At 41.9% G+C, this 20,429-nt stretch overlaps 1 protein-coding gene and 1 long non-coding RNA gene across 3 annotated transcripts in view; one reads left to right on the top strand and one right to left on the bottom strand.

Moving 5' to 3' along the window:
• SUFU (SUFU negative regulator of hedgehog signaling) overlaps positions 1 to 20,429 on the bottom strand; it is a 76,392-nt gene that overhangs the window by 15,730 nt on the left and 40,233 nt on the right. For both annotated transcript variants that reach the window (XM_081006189.1, XM_081006188.1), the window contains exons 9-10: positions 9,461 to 9,595; positions 8,498 to 8,636 (exon numbers count right to left, since the gene is read on the bottom strand). In XM_081006189.1, coding sequence (XP_080862315.1) covers positions 8,498 to 8,636; positions 9,461 to 9,595 — 274 coding nt within the window. The remainder of the gene's footprint in view (positions 1 to 8,497; positions 8,637 to 9,460; positions 9,596 to 20,429) is intronic.
• Positions 12,618 to 20,429, top strand: part of LOC308477535 — a 74,391-nt gene continuing 66,579 nt past the window's right edge. The window contains exons 1-2 of the long non-coding RNA XR_013986614.1: positions 12,618 to 12,852; positions 13,059 to 13,213. This is a non-coding gene — a long non-coding RNA (uncharacterized lncRNA). The remainder of the gene's footprint in view (positions 12,853 to 13,058; positions 13,214 to 20,429) is intronic.

The raw sequence follows: 20,429 nt of genomic DNA, 5'->3' as shown, positions 1-20,429 counted from the left end.
CTGTACAGCTCACAAGTAAACCATGTCTGCATAATGTCAAGGATCTACAGGCCATCCTGAACAATGATACTGTTTTCTCACAGGCCTTGAGTTGACTTATCCTTGCTTAAAGATAGCTACTCTTAAATTCAAGGTTCTGGTTGACATATAAAGCCCTGAATGGTTGGGGCTCTGACTACCAGAAGGAGTGCCTCTCCTGCCCAGGGTCTGATATTTGCTGAGATCTTTTTAAGTAGCTGTACATGGACGCAGACCCTACTGCAACCCTAGATGCCTGAGTGTTTATTAGGACAAAGTAGATGCACTATTGTAAGACCTAACGTTAAGGACTCGTGCACCTGCTCATATTCCTTTGTAATATATTGTTACCTGCCAGCAATGTCCTTCTACATAAAGGTCAGTCTCTATGCAAAAGACGAAACGTTTGCAAATCAGACACTAGAAATGGCAGCATTCAGAAACCAGTAAGAGTACATTTCAACATCCCAGAGCCCTGTTACTAACCTGAAAAATTGCATTCTCTGAAATTATTTTATACGGAGACTCCAGTGTGAAATTGTTGAATTAGAACCAAGAAGTCCAAGTCTGTTCAGGCTTGAATACAGACAATAGTTTCCTGTTCAGTACAAATGTTGACTAACAATTGCAAAACTTAGGATAATTATATTATCACCAATTGCTGCTTTTGTGAATGTTTTTCCCCTTCTCTTCAGGTTTATAGTTGTGACAATTTTATGTACTTGTTGCTGTTCACAGCCCTTTTCTCTCTCTCTCTCTCTCTCTCCCCCCCCCCTTCTCTATACCCATACTGCCAACAGTGTATAATACTACATGTATCTGATGAAATGGACTTCAGCCCACGAACACTTATGCTAATAGAACACTGATGCCATGGGACCCTTTGTTTCCAGTTCTCTGCAATGTACCTACCCAATTCTGGACAGACATTGCCAAGAACAGTGCCTCCTTCCCTCCAACAGTGGAAGGGAGGGAGGGAGGGAGGCCTGCATCTTCATACTGCTAATGGACCTTCTTATATGAATAGCAGCCAGGAATTTAATGGGGCAAGAGCGTGCAAACTTGAGAGAGCTGACTGTTTCTTCTCTTGCTAAAAATGGGATGGTGCAGCAGAGTCATTCAAGCTTAGACTGTAGAATCAACCCTATGCTGGTCCCTAGAGAGGCTAAACATGGCTTAATAGTGCCTCTCAACACCTACCAGAGGGTAAGGCACTATTGCCTTGTTTTGCTTCAACAAACCTAGGGGATGATTTGCACAGTGCTATGTATGTACACAAATCTTGAGAAAGTGATAAAACTGCTAAATGCTCGCCTCTGGATAGCCTTACTAGAACAGAGCAATTGTACAATATATTAAGTCAGCTCTCTAAGTTTGTTCAAGCAACAAGTAAAACAGTTTGTGGTGGGTGTTGGTATAGTGTTGGAATGTGCTTGTCACAATCATCACACTTCCCCTGTAAAGCTACACTACTCAAGGGAGACTTGAGGAAATGACACAAAAGACTCAACCTGCATTGTTCCACAAACCTTTAGCATATATTGGTATTCCCAACATGCCACTGAGACTTGGGGAACTTTAAAGAAAAAAATTGTCATTATTTTATTGAAACAAGAAATTACTCTTCAGAGGTAATCTCAAAAACTGCATGTCAGAGACCCTTATTTTCTTATGAAATGCTTGGATAAGGATTTTTATGAAGAGAAATCCTTCTTTATCAACGTAACAGAATTTTTTGGGCATGAAACCTAAGAGTGATTCAATGCACATCAAAGACATGGACCTTTCAGAAAGGTACATCAAGCTCCCTGCTCTAAAAATAAGAACCCAAGTCAAGGCCTGTTACGGATTAGCCTTCTGTTAAATATTAAAGAAAAGTAGCTAACAGGAAGCAAAAATGGCTGAATAGTAGGACATTTCAAGGACTGGTTTTGAGTCTGGCTGGTTAAGTACAGTTGCAACTTGTGTTTGCTTTTTTCACCTGATGCTATGGTTTTCACCTGTTTTGCCACATTTGTGACTTGTTTCCCTATGCTGTTGCATACCACCTTGGGACCCTTCATGACAAAGGGTTAAATAAATAAACTATTTGTTACATCTGTTGCTATTATTACTGATATATAGCCAAAGCTTGAGAAGAACTTGATAGCAAGGGTGATCAACAAAATGGCAGACTGAAGCCTTAATAGTGACTTCAATGTGCACAGTGGAGCTTCTCACTTCCCATGCCAGGCCTGGTTCAAGTGCTGCCCTGCATACTTGCTTGACAAGCCAAACGCCAGGCACTTTTGAAAGCAAATTTTGAATGCAGTATGAGCAGTGGCTGCTGCAATTTCTTGTATATTTCTTCCCAATGTTCACATATGCAGCTACACTTAGAAAACACCAAGCGCAGAATTAGTTGTTACCGCTACTTAAAAGGCAGTACCCGTTTCTCACAGTGGCCAGCTCCTGGGAAGATGGCAAACACAACATAAAGGCAAGAGCCCTCCAACACTGTTGCTCCCAAGCATATTGTTGTATTCACTGGCATACTGCCTCTTAACATGGCTCATGGGCATAGCCGGGAGGGGGAAGCTGCCTCCCCCCATTAAGTAAATAAATAAAAGTGCTTAACTAAAAGTCGAAACTGTAGAAAGATTTTTGACAGATTTTTCTGAGCAAAAGAAAGTGATTTAAAACAGTTGTTGAGACATTTCATTCCAAATCTGCCAGACAGAGGATGATGACAGGTGGGTGTCCTACCTCCCCCCCCCCCACAACATAAATCCTGCCTATGCCTATGGCATGGCTGTTTCATACACCCATTATGGCTTACACCTGTTGACATGCCTACGCTCCGCAACAAATAGGAAGTTAAATTTTATTTGGAAACAGATAACACACAGCAACATCAAGAGGAGACATTTTTTACACTGCTCATACCTGTAGGCATAATCAGGCATGGCAGCAGCCTTCTTTGGTTATTAGATTTTTATCATTGTCTAAATTGTAGGAAGTGACTGTGTCAAGGAGGGGAATTTTTGTATTTGCGGAGGCTCCTTATAGGGGAAAGTATGGTTCCAAAATGTGCTGGAAGCCTCCATAGATATTAAAGGCTCCCCCACTAGATACAGTCACCTTTTACAAAGTGGAACACGACAAAAACTGATGAAGGCCAGAGCTAGAATACTCATCCCTAACAGCCCCTGTTTCCTTACCCACATTTCTTATACATCTGAAGGCAGATAGTGTTGCTATTTTTAATACTTTAATAATAGCTGGGAGGGGGTGGCAGGGGAGATCCAACCAGAATCATAGAACTGGAGTGTGTTTTAACCACTCTCTCCACACCATTCTTTCTGTGGGTCAAAACATGCAGATATTAGAAAGGTATTAATTTCTGCCCAAGACAAATGACAGCCCCAGGGAGAGGCATTATCCCTTTCCTCTTACCCTGTAGTTTCAATGGGGGGAGGCATGGCTGTGACTATTAAAATACTGTTTAAAAAACCAGCTGCCTACTGTTGTATCTAGTCTGGCCCTGAGCTGTAGAACTTTTCTCACCAGCAGCATAGTAACATCCAACAGCAAAATCATGTTACAAAAGATGGCTAAACATGTTAAAGGGACTGTAAATTACAGGACTGCTTTTCAAATGAGTTTTCACCTAGATGAAGGTGAGGTCAGGCTCAGCACACCACTTTCTCCAACATGTGTATTTACAGCAAAATGAACATTTGTGCCAGTTTCAAAATAATGATGTTCGCCATTTTTCTTACCTTTCACATTATATTGTTAGATGTAAAAATATAAATTCAGAGTGGGCAAGCAACAACTATGCATTTGCAAATGCCTGTTAAGCAGATAAAGACACAATGGAGCCAAGAGAGGGGTGGTCCTTTAATAAAGCAAAGGCACTGGCAAATGCATGTGTGCTGCTACATAAAGAATGAAGCAGCCATTCTATTATTTCGGAAAAGGGACTGTCTTAATGCAAGTTCTGTCTTAGCTTTTTAATGCTTTGACTATTCCTAACACCATGGACTGACAGATGCTGGAAGAAAACAGGAAGAAATGGAAAATGCTGTTTTAATAGCTCCAATGCTATTAAAATTTTTGTATGTGGTTTCTATGACAGAAAGCCCATTACACAACACTGGATAGGCTATTTGTTTGACCCAGCATGGCTGTTTTAATGCTCACCTGAAGCATTCACTCTGCCCCCAGGAAGAGGTTTGCCTTAGCAATATCTTCAGAAAGAGGTGCTGATGCTTTTGGCAGCCATTATTCCAGAGGAGGTGAAACCGTTGCTGGAAGCCTTTGATCATGTACAGCATTAGTATGAGTGTTACACATCAGAGACACTGCCACAGTAACTAACATACAAACAGAAGCTTAGTGCTAACAAATGAGACTTCTTGCTTGCTTAGCATCTTTGTGGCTCAAAGTGATTTTCTCATTGAACAATACCGGAGACAGTGGAAGGTGTTAGGGAATTAAGCTAGGCTGACACAAGGAATCCTGAAGTTTCAGCTTTGTGTAACTGATTAGCAGATATAAAAAACTTGTAGAAAAGTTTTCTTCATGGACTTTAATATGTAATGCTAAAAAGCCTCAAATTTTGTGGCCAAAAAACCTTAATTTGCTATGAGATTATTATAAAATCTAAATAATATTAAGTTGCACTCCTCCCCATAATACTATTTGGGGGAGCATATAGATTCCTAAACAATCTGGAATTGTGTGTTCCAAGTTGATGTTAGGGAGCTCAGCAAGTTCTGAGCTTAAAAAGGTGGAGAAAAAGGTATGCAACTGCAAGAGAGTATTAAAAAAGACATTGAGGAAGAACTATGAGCTGTACTGAGGGCAGAAGGCTCACTTTGTGACTAATGGATGCTCTCTGTATGAAAAATGAATAGTATATGCATCAGGTACTAGCAATGGCAGCTTGGGGGGGGGGTCTGAACTTTTGGTGTGGAAGCTAAAACCAAACATGACAGAAGCCTTCTTTTGGTGTTCAATCACCTCACATGTAAGCAAAGTGGGGCCAACTGTTGAAATCAAACCATGAAGTCAAACAAAATGGGGTCTGTAGTCACTGCAAGTCAGCTCATCAGTGGCAGCTGCAAACCCCACTTCCAGCAGGGACTGGCTGCACTCATGAGATCCTGTGTAGAACCAATCCCAGAAGCGGATTTGACACCCATTTTAAAAGGCACCAAATAAAAGCCCCCTCCCAATGCAGCTGCGTCTTTTTACCTGCCTCACACCTGACATGTGACGTCAAGTGTGTGGTAAGTGGACATGGATTGGGGGAAATTGCCTCCAGAGGTATCTCACCGCTGCTGTAATCCATTGGACGTGTGGCTGTCTTTCAACAATGTTCACTGAGGCAGAGTGTGTGCCTATTAACAGATACTGACTGCCAGGGATTTTATTATTTCAGAGTTAAAACATCTAGACTGGATTTCAGTTTGCTTCCAAGGTTTTGTTTGTTTGTTTTTACCAGAGAAGTGAGTAGTTTGCTTCCAACTTAAATGCAAAATACTGGGTTATGTTTTGTTTTCCTTTTAAAGCCTTAAACAGGCTAAGGTCAGGGTATCTAAGAGCAGCCCTGCTGGATCAGACAAGGGGATGAGCTGCTTTTTCTTGCTCAATTTAATTCACCTTCACCTTGGCAAGATTAGTACTTAAAGTGGAGCTAATCAATTCTTGGTAAACACACCTTGTTCCTGTAGAAGCATGACCGTAGGGTTTTTGGCAGCTGATTTTCTGTAAGGTAGTAGTAATAGAAGGAAAAGGTGCTTTGGAAACATGAGTGCCATATTTCCAAAGAAGGCATACAAAACACTGGTTGACCTCTGTCAAGATTCAGAGAGCACAGCTGGATTGCTGACTGCTAAAAGGTTTAAAGATCTTTCTATAAGGATGTACATTGTATTTAATTTATAGCTGAACATTTACATTTCATCATGTTCAGAATCAAGAAAAGTCCAACCTGGATCTTCCTTAGTTCAGTCACATGCTCACCTTTATATCCACATGCTCACCTTTACATCCATCCTTGCTATCACAATTTCCTGGTGGTTTTTACATTAGGAAACATAATATAATCCTCTACATGTCTACTCAGGAGTAAATCCCATTATGTTCTGTGGAGCTTCTTCCCAAGTAAACGGGCAAAGGCTTATAGTCTGAATCTTACTACATTCTCTTTTGTTATCGTTATCCAAAACATGCTTTCCATTTAGAGCCAAATACCTTTATGCTTCTAATGAGGAGTCAAAAGCACTCATTTAGAGGTCACATTTTTTACACTTTCATACATCTCCCACTTCCTTGCTAGACAAAAATGAAACACAGTAAAAGGGCTGGGTACGAGTAGTCACTGTTAGGTACAGAATCGAACGGGGAGTAAATGTGGTTGGGTGTCCAGAGCACACCCAGCCCCAACGAGAATAAGCAATTGGTAGTTTAGTTCTTTGTTGGCAAAACACTCAACTACATCAGCTCCTAAGGTGCAAGGGATATACACAGCACTCCTACTAATTAGCTAGCTAGGCACCTACTTCTTCAGCATTGTACTCTGGCCCAGACAGTTGGAGCAACCATGCCCCTTCCAGCTCACTTAAGCCCCCTCACACGAGCAACTGGCGACTTCACCTGCACAGCAGCTCCAGCTGCTCCTGTCGCTTTAAGCCCCTCCTTGTCCTTGGAGACAGCGGGGGAGGGACAGAGGAGCCCCCCGCAGCTGCCTGCCCACCCGGACTCTTCCTCTTCCTCCAACCCCAGCTCCTGCCTCACAGGTGGCACAGAACCCCCCAAATCACTGGCCTCTTTCCCTGCCCCATCCTCCTACCCCCGTGCCTTCTCTGCCCACCCCTTGGAACTCCTGCTTGTCCCTGACATTGGGGAATTCTTTATCTGATTATACAAAACCTCTGCTGAGGACAAATGTGCTCTTTTATCCCCCCAAACATGGGTTGTGCCAAGCTGCTATTTCATTTCGAAAACTAAGAATATTCTACAACTACAGGTTCACCTACTAACCTGCTTGCTCTAGGCCCTAACTACTCATTCTAGCTTTCCTATATCTGTGAGTTATGTCTAATTATAGGGCAGGTAGCAGCAAGAAGGACGGCCAGAGGTGCATGAAACTGGGTAAGGTTATTTCCAAAAATGCCACACCCACAACCAGCAAATGTAGATCATTCTTTGTCTATTCTGAAAAGGGTCTGTACTTTCAGTCTGTGCTTTCTTAACAGCCAGAGCACTAACTGAGAAGCTATACAGGGCTCTTCAATACATTCCCACATGGACAAATCCTAAAAAGCCATTATATGGAGCAAATATTCAGAGGCCACAGGCAATAATACAAGAACCAGAACAATGGACTGGATCCTTTGAGTGTCTATCCTAAATCATTAGTGTGCTGGGAAAGCGAATCCATTTCTCAGAAAACAAGCTGACAGGGACTTCCTACAGCTCTTCAACATGTTCTAAAAGTGTATCGGGCTCATATGCTTTAAGAATTTTTTTTTTTTTTAAAGTCCATACCCAGCCCAATTGTGACACCTACAGGAGCAAAGAACTGAAGGGTTCTTAGGAAAGAAATGCATCTTGAAAAATGTGAGGGGGCAGAAATGGCCACACATCTAAACTTCCTGTCCTTTTCTTAACTAGTTGTAGATTATATACACAAAGCTACAGCCTTTGAAAGTATTTCAAGACGAGAAAGAGTCCTAACCTAACTGTATCTTGTGAGATACAGAAGCCATGCAGAGTTTCATCCTTCATAGGCATGGATTTCACTCAGTTGTTTCAAATAGTTCCTCTATTTCCTGCCCCCACTAGCTCATCCTAGAGGATGTATGCAGTTAGGATGGCTGGATTTTAGGAAGGGTGAAACATACCCAGTGTACAAAGGGGCCAGGAGGAGTGCTGTCATTTCTAGGAATTCATGTTGTGGATATCTTAAGAAAAAAACTCTTAAATCAAAAGTGTGTTACAGTTTCATCTTAAGGGAAGAGGAATTCTGTGCCTCTCTCCTAAAAAACCAGGCCTCTTCACAACAGCGCCCTAGGCGAAGATCATTTTGCAAGGTTCCCATTTCTGCAGTTTTGATTTTCCTTTTGAGTTTTTCAAGGGTTCAAGTATTGTAACCTTATCTTCTAGGCTGCATTGTGCTGTTCAAAAACAGTAACTACAAGAGGTAGCTGCATTGCAGTGGTAAGAGAGGGAATTAGAGGATGCAGAGTTTGTAAAATGTTCTGGGATTCTGGGAGAGAAAATTGCTGTTCACACAGAAGAGAGTATTAGAGACTGCCATTACTTTTTGGCTTTAAATTCTCTTTCCTAAACACTTCAAAAGAAACTGCAGCAGAATGCAAAGGCTTCCTTGGCCTAAAAATAATATAGCAAAATGAAGGGAAGAAATGTTCTTTTGGGAAGAAGGAGTGACTGCAGCAAGATGGAAAGAGGACGAGAGGGCTCTTACTTGTAACCAAGGGCCATGTGCTGCATATGGATGCTCCTCTGTAGCAAAGGCCCCTTCAACTCCTGTTGACACAAAAGTGATTGCTGTATCTCCCGTAATACTTTTGTATGTAAAGTGCCGTCCATGTAATAGTCTGCCCCTGGAAGAGTAAATATAAACACTCATAAATGTGATTTCTAAATCCACAGTATCTTCTCCATGTGACACACTGCTATATCATAAGCACTAAACTACTCAAGTCTCACAGCAAGTAAGAACATTACTCTAAATTCACTGATAATAAAAAAGTAAGGCATAAGTGGGTGAACATAACATGACCACAGTAACCTATGATTAAGGCCCTTGCTGACTATTTTGGCCCTGGGTAAAAAAGAAGACGACGACTTAGATTTTACCTGTGTTTCATTTTCAATACTGATGAGCATAGTGCAGCCTCATGGGTTCACACCACAGGGAATTAGCTCCTACACTACTGAGTGTGTTATAAGGGAGCTCAAGTGAAAGCAATTCCATACCAAAACTCCACTTTCGATAACCACACTCAATCATACTCTTCCTCACTAACTGCAATACACAATCTTTCATAAAGCAATCAAATCAGCTGATAATTACTTAGGATTCTATCAATACAGGGCTGTATATTGGACTAAATTATGATAAAAGCAGTGCCTTGTATACCAGTGCATTATTATTAGCATGTACATTCACAAGTGAATGTCACATGGACAAAATGCCTTGTTAAATGGTGACAGTGTGCTTGAAGTGACAGTAGCAAGAGGGTGGTAGTTCACAGAAAGCTGTAGTTCACATAATTATAGAGTTGGAATTGACACCGAGGATCATCTCGTCCAATGCCCTGCAATGCAAGAATATGCAGCCATCCCATACGGGGTTCGAACCTGCAACCTTGGAGTTATCAGCACCACGCTCTAACCAACTGAGCGAACCAGGCTCACAACTCACCTTAAACAAAGTGGAATCAATGCTCCTGATTCCTGGTTGAATTTCAGGTGCACACTCTCAAGCTGTCTTGTGCGAATCAACTCATGAGGAATAATTGTTGCCGAGCTTTCACTTTCTAGGCTGTCCTTCCGACTCCTAAGAGAAAGAAAAACATAGGCGTGAATTTAGAGCCCAAGACCAATACCCTGCTTTACATCACTTTGTAAAGAAGATTTTTATTAATGGCAAAGGCAGACAGCTGTGCCCTGGAAAATGGACAACACACTTTTCCAACAGAGAGGAGCATGGGTGTATGCAACCATCCTCAGCAAAAGTACACTATGTTCTACCCTCCAACTTAATATTCCAGCGTATCACATGCAATTTTGATCCAGTAATTCTGGCTCACAGGCAGCTTATTCTCCAGCTCTCTAAATAAATACATACATACATACATACATACATACATACATTTTTACTTATACCCCGCCCTTCCCGGTTCAGAAAACCAGGCTCAGGGCGGCTAACAACATATTTAAAACACTTAATTGATGCAACAAAAAACCATAAAATACAGTATAAAATGTGAATAACAATAAATTCAGAATTCAAAAATCAATTTAGGGGGGAAATCCATCCAAAAATCCATCTTCATGTGCTCCAAAGTGGTAACAGTAAGCATGGGGGGCAGTAGGGTAAAATGTGCTAGGTCCACCACTATTGCCTTCAAACCTATGAAAGCATTCCAATACACACAGGAAGCCACTACAGATACAAAAGCCTTCCCACTGCAGACAGACATTCTCCTTTCCCAAGGCAGAAGGCAAAAAAATAGAGAGAGGAGGGGTGAGGGATGAAACAAATACACTTGTTCCTGCTGCCTCATCTCACAAGTTTCAGGACTTTGAGGCACCTGAAAATGGCTACACTCTCATTTTAGTATGATCTATATTTTTTAAAGGTGTCACTCCTGCTTTCTAGTATCCAGGCTATGCTTAGGTCTTGTGATTCTTTTGACTGGATTTGTGCCTCACTGGGGAAACTGGCCAGAAGTGTCGAGGAAGGGTTGACAAAAAATTTCAAATCCAAGCTTTTGCACAAAATCATGAAGACGTTTGTCAGGATTGTATAACCTGAAGGTAGTAGCTATGGGTTGGGAATATAGAATCATAGAATTGAAGAGTTGGAGGGGACCCTGAGGATCATCTAGTCCAACACCCTGCAAAGCAGGAATATGCAGCTGTCCCATACGGGGACTGAACCTGCAACCTTGGGGTTATAAGCACCACTGAGTTTTGCATTGCATGTGAACAACCGGCTGAGAAGTGACCTGAAGTCATTTCCCTGCTGGAGGAATCACTTAGAGATGGTAGCATACCATGAAAATATTGGGAACCTGCTAGAGCCAAGCTCCTGCAGTATCCATATTAATATTTGTATGCCTACATAAATTTGTTAAGTCATCCAACCTCTCACATAGCCAAGATGTACGTAGCAAGCATGTCCCGCTGAGTAAAATAGGATCATTCACAAGTAAATATTCATAATATTGCCTTTTCACAGTTAAAGACCCACAGGCATATTTTCCAGAGAATTTTTCACTGCACAGCCTAGCCAGATCCTATCACAGATGGCCTATTTTTACAGGCATCTTATAAGGCACTGTGAATATCCTCTTCAATGTAGAAACAACCTTACTGCCAATTTTATTATCATAGTGAGCTAGAATCAGTGTGAGAAGATACTGATGCCTCTAGACATCATCTGTGATGATGGAGTCACTAAAGGAAGAATGACCATGTCTGTTAACACTTAGTATTGATTCAAATATACATTCACACACAACGGTACCTGAAGACATGAAACGTCTTCCTAAGTGGTACTCAACTAGTCTGGTTGCCTTAGAAGCAAAGTTTCAAACACTGTTATATGGAATTTTTAAGAGATCAGGTCACTTCTTACAGTGCTGCTTGATTTACATATAGGAATTAGTGAAGGTGTATATCAGGAGCACAGTCTGAAGGCAGTCTGAGGTCCAAACACAAGGTCAGAATGAGAAGCAAGACCTGAAGGCAGTCTCAAGTCCAAACATCAGGGTGGTAGTGAGAGGTCCTAGCAAACAGTTTGGTAATCAGGGGATATTTAGGTCTAGGAGCTGGTGCACACATTGTTCCAGGACTCTGTCTGGAACTGAAGGCCTTTAAGCCTCAAGTTACAGAGCCCTGACTTGTGAAGAGTGGCTCATTCTCAAATATCTCTTTGCTCAAGTGGATACTTTATTCCTCAGGCAAGTACCTGCAGCTGGAGATTGACCAATTCTGCACCATTAGGTACCTGCACTCCTGAGGACTAGGTGGCCACTTGGCATCTGTCTCTAAGACAAAGATGGGGTTACCTGTCCCGAGGGCACAGAATCAACAGATCTCCTTCAAGAGCCATTGCCAAAGACTGCACCATTGTGATTTTAGCTTCAGGAACTCCATGTGAGCCCTCAAAAAGGATTCCTCCAGGAGGGACATGACGTTGGATCACTTCTCAGTTAGCTGGTTGTTCACATCCAATAAATATCCATAACTACTGCCTTCAGGTTATACAACCCTGACAAACTTGGTCATGATTCTTTGCAAAAGTTTGGATTTGGAAAACTTTGTCAACCCTTCCTCAACACTTCCTGCCAGTTTCCCCAGTGAGGCACAAATCCAGTTGAAAGAATCACACCTAAGCCGGTAAAAGTTTTATTAATGCCAACCTCTCTATAAGATAGAGGGACGCAGGTGGCGCTGTGGGTTAAACCACAGAGCCTAGGACTTGTGAGCGCCGCAACCCCAGAGTCAGCCATGACTGGACCTAATGGTCAGGGGTCCCTTTACCTTTACCTCTATAAGATACTAGCCATTCTTTAATAGACAGAAGGCATAAAGAAAGGATGGGGAAGCTACGGTTCTCTGGATATTGCTGGACTCTAGCTCCTAACATTCCTGGTTATTGGCCACCCTGGTTGGGGCCGATAGAAGAGCCCAACAACATTTGAAGGGCCACTGGTTTCTACCCTGATTTAGATGACTATAATCTAAGGCTGAAAAAAAGGAATATATCTCTCCATGCAAATAGTGAAGAAAGATGTGAACAAAACCCTTTGTGATTTCATCTAAGGCAAGCATGGGGTATACCGTATTTTTCACTCCATAACACGCACTTTTTTCTTCCTAAAAAGTATGGGGAAATGTCTGTGCGTCTTATGGAGCAAATGCATGGTCCCTGGAGCCGAACTGCCCAGGGGCGAAAAGCAGATCATGCTTTTTTTACTAAAAAAAGAGGAAAGGGGGTGTTGAAACAAAGCTGCTGATCGTTTGCCAACCGGGGAGAGAGATAAGGGATGCTAGAGATAAAGGAGGCTGCCTGGGAGCGGGGAGGTAAAGACAGCAAACTTGCAAAGGGGGGAAACAGGAAGACTAAAGCAATAAGGAGAGAAATTAGAAGAAAAGGAGGAGCAAAAAACTACTCCAGCTAAGGAAAATCCACTAAGGCAAACAAGAGGAAAGGGAGCGTTGAAAGGAAACAGCTGATTGGTGGGAAGAGAGATAAGGGATGCTAGGGGAGGCTGCCTGGGAGGGGGGAGGTAAAAGCCCATGGATCCTCAGGATTTTTGCATTGGGTCACCCCAAATTCACCATCAGATCACATGTCTGTGGACACAGCACGAACCACAAAAATCATACATCCACTGTTTCGTTCAGAATATTTTTTTTCTTATTTTCCTCCTCTAAAAACTAGGTGCATCTTATGATCAGGTGCATCTTATGGAGCGAAAAAATACGGTACTTTTCAACAAAGGGCCACAGATTGCCGTGGGCAACTTTCCAGGGTGTTCATGCCAGTCATGCATACAGCCAGATCCAAAAGCAAGTAGAACAATGGATGTGACTCTTACCTTTCTTATAACAGGCTATATCCCAACTATGTACAACTCAGAGATTTCTACACATCTCCACTCTGATAACCAATACAAATGTCAAGGACACATTTCTTCGAGGCAAAAGCACTTGATCAGGGTACAGAGCAGGGCTAGTGAGAAATATGGATGGGGAGAGAGGCCAGAGATTCCCCACCCAATTTAATGAACCCTGGCAAGAAGTGCAGAGGAGGATGTCTTCCATGACTCACTGATTTATTCCAGCCCACCATTTCAGAACTGTTGCCATGTGGGTCATAGAACATTCAGGTTGATACAGCTGGAACCTCTGGAGAAAATATATTTCACTCCCCGCCAAATGCTTTCAAACTAGATAGGATACAGAACTGCACTGATGTATAGCTGGGCCTTTGTTTTTTAAAAAACCAACCATAGCACGGAGCAGACTCTTGAATAGTGAGTTTGGCAGTTTATCATTTTGTTCTAAAATAACTGAACAGCCAATTGACCACTAAGTTAAGCTTTCTTGATCTCCAATGTACATTTAGCAAAATTATCCTGCTACCCACACATTCTATTTATCTGACACTAACTCCTAAAAGCAGCATATAGTCACCAGAAGAATATTAAACTTTGGCTGTGAGTCGTGGAAGACTTGCTCCCTGCCTTACTAGCCTGTTCCACCTGGAGGGCAGAGCCCTGACTGACTCCAGCTACAAAAGCTGGGGCTGCTGAATAGACTCTTGGGTTGGGGTATTGTTTAAGAGGGATTGCTGGGGTTTTTTGTGCTGTTATATTATTTTTTGTATGCTTATGTTTACATTTTATTTATTTACATCTTATTCATGCAGAAATTGTTCAATAATGGTTGTGTACTTTTGATATGCTTTATTCGTTGTTTTTGACTACTTTTGATATGTTTGTAATTATGTAAATCTTTTCAGGTGTAAGCCGTCTTGAACATGGTTTTAACTATGGAAAAACAGCATACAAATTACCGTATTTTTCCGTGTATATGACTGGGGGGGGGGGGTTACCAGAAAATTAGGTTTAAAATTGGGGCTTATCTTATAGACAGGTAGTGCTAAAGAGTGTTTTCTTAATTTGGAGTCTCCCAAAATAAGGGGCATCCTATACATGGAAAAAATACGGTAAATGGTGATGGAGAAATTTTTCATCCCTAAGTTGCAAGCTAAGAAAACAGTTGCAAACCTTATGGACACTGGAACCAAACTGTCTTTACTCTGTAGTTATAATAAAAAATGAGATTAAGTATTCATCGCAATGCTAAAAAAAGGGCAGAATTCATGCTTATACTCTGATGCTGCAACTGTGACAATATATTTGGCTCTAGTGTTAAAGCAGTAATAATGGCAGCTGTGTGTTTCTCCAGACAGCAATTTACAAGTAAATTTACAAGTTTTGGGGATTAGGCTCACATTATGTTTTTGTATGAGGTCCACTGCTGAGAGAACCCTAAACCACAGGAGTTCTAGGGCATAATGGAAATAACTGTATCCACTTAGATTTACGTAGCTGTGCTTCTGTTTACAAAACCCCCAAATAGAACTGTTCTTACTGTAGATTGTGCTCTAGTGTTAACTTGCCCGCATGAATTGTGTTTCAGTGCCAACTTCTCCATCGCCAAGCCCTAATCACAAGATCAGGTTCATTCATCTTACTGAGACAGGGACTGCTATTGACCAGAGCACCAAACTACACATAAAACAACAATGACCAGAATGCAAATGCCATGTTGTCCAAATGCAGTGTTATACAGCCAGAACTGCTGTAGCTGGGTCCACAGAACATCATAGATCAATAGAATATTCCATACTATTGTATATATGTGTCTCTGCAGCTTCAGAAGCCCATATCTTTTTCTGGCAAGAGTGTAGCTGCACCACTATCAACAGCATATGTTGTGTATCTGATCACAGGTTACATTATAGTTACATATTCCAGCGTTCATTCTGGACTGCTACAGAATAGGCTGTTAGCATAACAAGGGATATTTATGTACCATATTTTTTGCTCTATAAGACACACTTTTCCCCTCCTAAAAAGTAAGGGGAAATGTGTGTGCGTCTTATGCAGCGAATGCAGGCAGGAGGCTCTGCTTAGCGCTCCCTTTAAAGATCCGTACGCACACTCTGCGCGCTCTTTAAAGGGAGCGCGGCTCTTGGGGGAGCCTCAGCCGCGCACAGCCCCTCCCGGGCAGGGGATGAAGGCGCGCGGCTAAAGAAGAAGCCAGGACAGCGAGTGGGATGCATCCCGCTGGCTGTCTTTGCTTAAGCAATAGCCGCGCGCAGCCTCTCCCGGCCAGAGAGGCTGCGTGCAGCTAAAGAAGCCAGGACAGCAAGCGGGATCCCACAGGCTGTTCTAGCTTCTGGCTTAGCCACGGGATAAAGTCTCCACAGGGGAGCGGGGAGCCTTTATCCCGCTGCCCTGCGGAGGCTTCGAGCAGCTATCCCTGGCTTTTGCAGGAGGTGGGGGAAGGGACAGAGCGCGCGGTTCTTGCGGGAGGAAAGCCAGTAGGCTTGCTTTTGCTGAAGCCAGGAGGGCAAGAGGGATCGGTGCGCACCGATCCCGCTTGCTCTCCTGGCTTCAGGGGTAGCCCCGCAAAGCCTCCTGAGCGAAGATGAAGGAGCGCTCCCTCTTAGCTCAGGATGCTTTGCGTTCCTTTCTTATTTCTTGTTTTCCTCCCCTAAAAACTAGGTGCGTCCAATCGTCTGGTGCGTCTAATAGAGCGAAAAATACGGTACTTTTCTTTCTCAGAAAAATGAACAGAACAGATTTAAAAGTCCATGAACCCTCCACATGCCTTTTGCTGCTGCAATTTCCTCCTTAAAGCTCTGCCAGCTCCAGTATTCCAGAAGTCTGTTCCCCTAACCTGAACTGTGCCTCATTTCCTGGCTTGACCACATCCTGATGAGCTTCTTCTCAAAACATGACAATATATTAAGTCCCTGGAATAAGCTCCCCATAACCCATATGTGATTCAGATTTGCTAGTTCTAACTCTTAAACCAAGAGATTTTCTTTACAGAGTGACTCTGAAAGCGTAGAATTCCCCATATAATTTGTCTCCTAAGTGAAGGCCCTTCTCTTTGCCTTGCCAACCTTTGAATGGGAGGGTACTGGAAGGGCCACCCACACATTAGAAGTTCAGTAACCTACACACTAAGCTGAAAACCAAGTATGCAGGAGATTTTCACATTCTTCAAGCATGAATGAAAATCCATGCCTGGCCTTTGGAAAAGAAGGCAACCTAGATAGTGGGGGGGGGGGGGGATCAGTGTGGGAGGGGAGGAACCCAATAATTCATTACTGCACTCTCTTTTATCTAAAAATTATAGCTTTAAAAATGACAATTAAGCATGCCTTTTGTTTCAATTACTTGTATTTTTGTGACCACCCATCTTGGCCTCTCCCTGCTCCTTCCCAAAAGCGCTAGTAAAAGGTGGAACAAGTTTTCTTTTTTGCAGTAACTAGCACGTAAAAATATTGTAAACATCTCCACCAGACTGAATGCTTCACCCAACCAACACAAATAATTCATGATCCTCGGTTTGCATCCAGAAAGAAATGAAACAAAAAACTGACAAAAGCCAAGGCTGCTGTGTTAGGAGAGGGAGAGCATTTGAATGAGAGCACTGTGCCGGAAATGCCCCAGTTTGAAGACTGCATATCTAGCATTTTATGGAACTGGAGGGGAATCTGAGATTAAAGCTCATTCCCTAGTGATTGAAGGATTGTGGGAGGTGTAAGTGTGGGCAGTTGTCAGATTAATTCTTTAGATGATTAAATTCTTTTTGTTTCTTTAAAGCTGTTTGTAGTCATGTTTGAAGTCTCTTCATTCTGAGCGAGTGTAATGCTGCAGTTACCAAGGTGACTTTTGCTGACTTTCAACTATTTCTTCCCCCATCTTCTGTTCTTACCAACAGCCTGAATTGGTTTTTAAATCTTGTGAACTGAGATGAACAACAGTGCTGTTAGCCGCAGTGCTGTTAGCTGCAGCCACATTAGACTTTGGCACTGGGCTTGTGCAGCAGTTGGCCAAACTGGTAACTTGCAGCAAAACCACATACTGCAGCATCTCCTTATCTTTTTACTATATGCAAAATGACTGAAGAAACAACCTGGTTAAAACACGCCATGACCACATGCACAAACCTGTAACCACCGTTGGTCCTCTTGCCACATTAGAAATGGATGGCTGAAATCAGCATCCCTTTATGCCAATTTGTAAAAATCTTTAGACCCTTGGAGATATTCAAACATTTACTTGCTACACAAAGTTTAACCATTCCATTCTTGGTTTAAAATAAAAAAGTCACATGCACAAAACTACTGCAGACACAGAACTCCATGCAAACTCTTACTTTGAGGAAAACTATATTTTGCAATTTTATCCAAACCAGGCAAATTCTAGTTTGCAAAAGCCAGAGATTGCAAGCAAAGCAGAGTTCACAGGTAGCTGAAGAAGGAATCTAACCACACAAATTCAAGGCTCAATAATATAATGCGAAACCACAGTTTGATGCTACATTTGAACTGACACTATGTCCATTTTATATGCTAGGATAGTACAATTCAGCAAACAGGGAAATGATAATTAGATGTTAGTAGAGTTTAACTTGCATGTAGGGCAACAACCTTGGCACTGTGAAAGTCAGTCTCCTCTGCTTCACAACTGAACTGGAAAAAAGACAGCATTTGAGCACTATTAAGCTGAGTAAGACATTTATACTTCAATTTTGCCATATTCATAGTTGAGAAAGCCTTACTGCCTAGAATATTGCTTTGGTTAACCCATTATTTAAACTGCTTTTAGATTCTCATACCACACAACTTCCCTGTGTTTCACCTGAACAAATGGTGCACTCACACTAATTCCATGTTGTTCAGACTACAAATGATCTTTAGAACATTCTCACTGAGAAAAGGTGTTTAACAGATACATGAAAAATAATTTGAATTGCATTAAACTAAGTCCTACTCAAGAGTAGAACTGGCACCAACCCTTTTATTTCTAATCCCATTTTGGGGTATTGAGACCATGGGTTTGATCTGCATCTCCTAGATTTCTAGTGGGATGCAGAGGCAGCTTTAAATATGTTACGGTTTCTGGTGCAGGATTTATTGTACTGAGAACAATTAAGAAGTCTGGCTGATCTTTGCTACTCTGAGCCAGGGCATTTCATACCAGCCCATTATGCTGAAAGCGCGCTTAAGACTGTTGCCAGTTCTGACAGTTGTGTCCCGTGCTAGCCTTTCTTCTGACATCCATCACAAAGTATGCACCAGAAAGAATAAAATACAGCTTCAGCATACACAACCATTCTAATACTCCAATTTTACTACATATACCAGTTCTATCTTATCCATTATTTTGGGCATTTTATTTGGCCAAGAGGCAGAGAGCTAACCTTTTCCATGATGGTGTATATTATGATAACTGGAAGTAAGAGAGCTTTTCATTTTTCAAATCCTGACTGTTTGTCTGAGGTGCTCCCACGGTTCCCCTCATTTTCCTTAGAAGCTGCATATCTTAACTCTCCATCTTACTCATTGATCTGCCTTGCCCTTGCTCCAACACAATATGCAATGCATGGCTACCTAAACTGTGTTCTAGCTGCATCTGGGTGGGCTTAAACAACCCAAACCACCACCCTTAACAAGACCCTAATCCTAAAGATTTGTTCTGGTTCTGAGACTCTGAAAAAAGTCTCCATGTCCATGACAGTACACTGCCATGGTTGAATTTGCTCTATTTGCAGGTGAAAAATGCTTGGGATCAAGCTATTTGAAAGGCTTAGCATAACATAGTTTAAGAACTCCTTTCCAAACTGAGAGCAAGAGTACTGGGTAACCAATATGAATACTTTTTGCAGGTTTGCGAGTCATACGTTTCAGCATATACACTGAGTCAATAAGTGCTATGAACAAAAACATAATTTTGATAATTTTGTCTATAGGCCTCCACTTACTAGGCTAATGAAAAAAGAACCTACATCACAGGTAGCAATAACCTTCTTTAGTATGCTCTGAAGAGTTTAAGATCACACACAATGCAAGATATATTGCTCTGGTAGGGAACTTGTCTTCAGCTTAAAGTTTGTAGACATAATACCATGTGCCACTATCCTTGGCCAAACCAAAGTCCAATCCAAAAGGTAAATTCTGTGGCCAGTGCCAGATGCTGCTGATCAAGTGCATGGAAAGCTGCAGAAAAAACCAGTCTTCTTTAAACAAACAAAACAAAACAAAACCTGAGGATACTAGAGGCCTGTTTAAGAATTGCTGCAAGTAATTTAGGCTGCCACCATAACCTCACTAACCTGGGAGTGAACCCCATCAAATTCAGTAGAACTGAGTAAACATGGCTAGAATTGCTCTGTTAGATAAATTACTTCCTTTCAATAACTTTCCTTTGAGAGAAACTGAAACAGTAATTAGAAAGAACACTCATAACTAGTGTTCATGTTAATCCACATACTAGCTGCTTTATCAATAGTAACTGGTTCTTCATATAGCTCTGAGAACATATCCAAAAGCATTTACAAAACTGAAAGTCCTTTCAGCTATCCACCAAACTGAGCACACATACATCCCACCAATCCCCCCAGAACACAGGGAAGTAGCTGCATTTGATTCATGCAGAATACAGGAGAATATTTTCCATCACTATGTGCCATAGGATCAAGTAAAATGGCAAAGGATATTGATTCCTGTGCTTGTTTGCTCCCAGCAGTTGCTGGAAGCCAAGCATGTGAAAGGATTCTCTGTCACACCCCTTGGAGGTAAGGCAACTGGGAATATGGCAACAATCACCATGCCATCACTTCCTTACTTCCACTAGCTTAAAAGGCCAATAGCTCAGTTCAGATCTAAATATCTGAAGCCCAAAGAAGCAACATTCATGCAGACATGCAATCCCATCTCTAGCCCAGCCCAGCATAGACTGTATTGCAGTTTATTGATTATGCAACAGAGGGCGATCTAAGGCTACTTCATGGAAGAAAGAAAACAAATATTCCCTGTTAACTGTTATTCTTAGACTCTTCTGTTCAGT

The sequence above is a fragment of the Podarcis pityusensis genome (assembly GCF_964106645.2).
Source record: "Podarcis pityusensis genome assembly, chromosome: 5".
Taxonomy (NCBI): Eukaryota; Metazoa; Chordata; class Lepidosauria; order Squamata; family Lacertidae; genus Podarcis; species Podarcis pityusensis.
The sequence above is the reverse complement of the archived record's forward strand: the minus strand, read 5'-3'. Positions and strand labels throughout refer to the sequence as shown.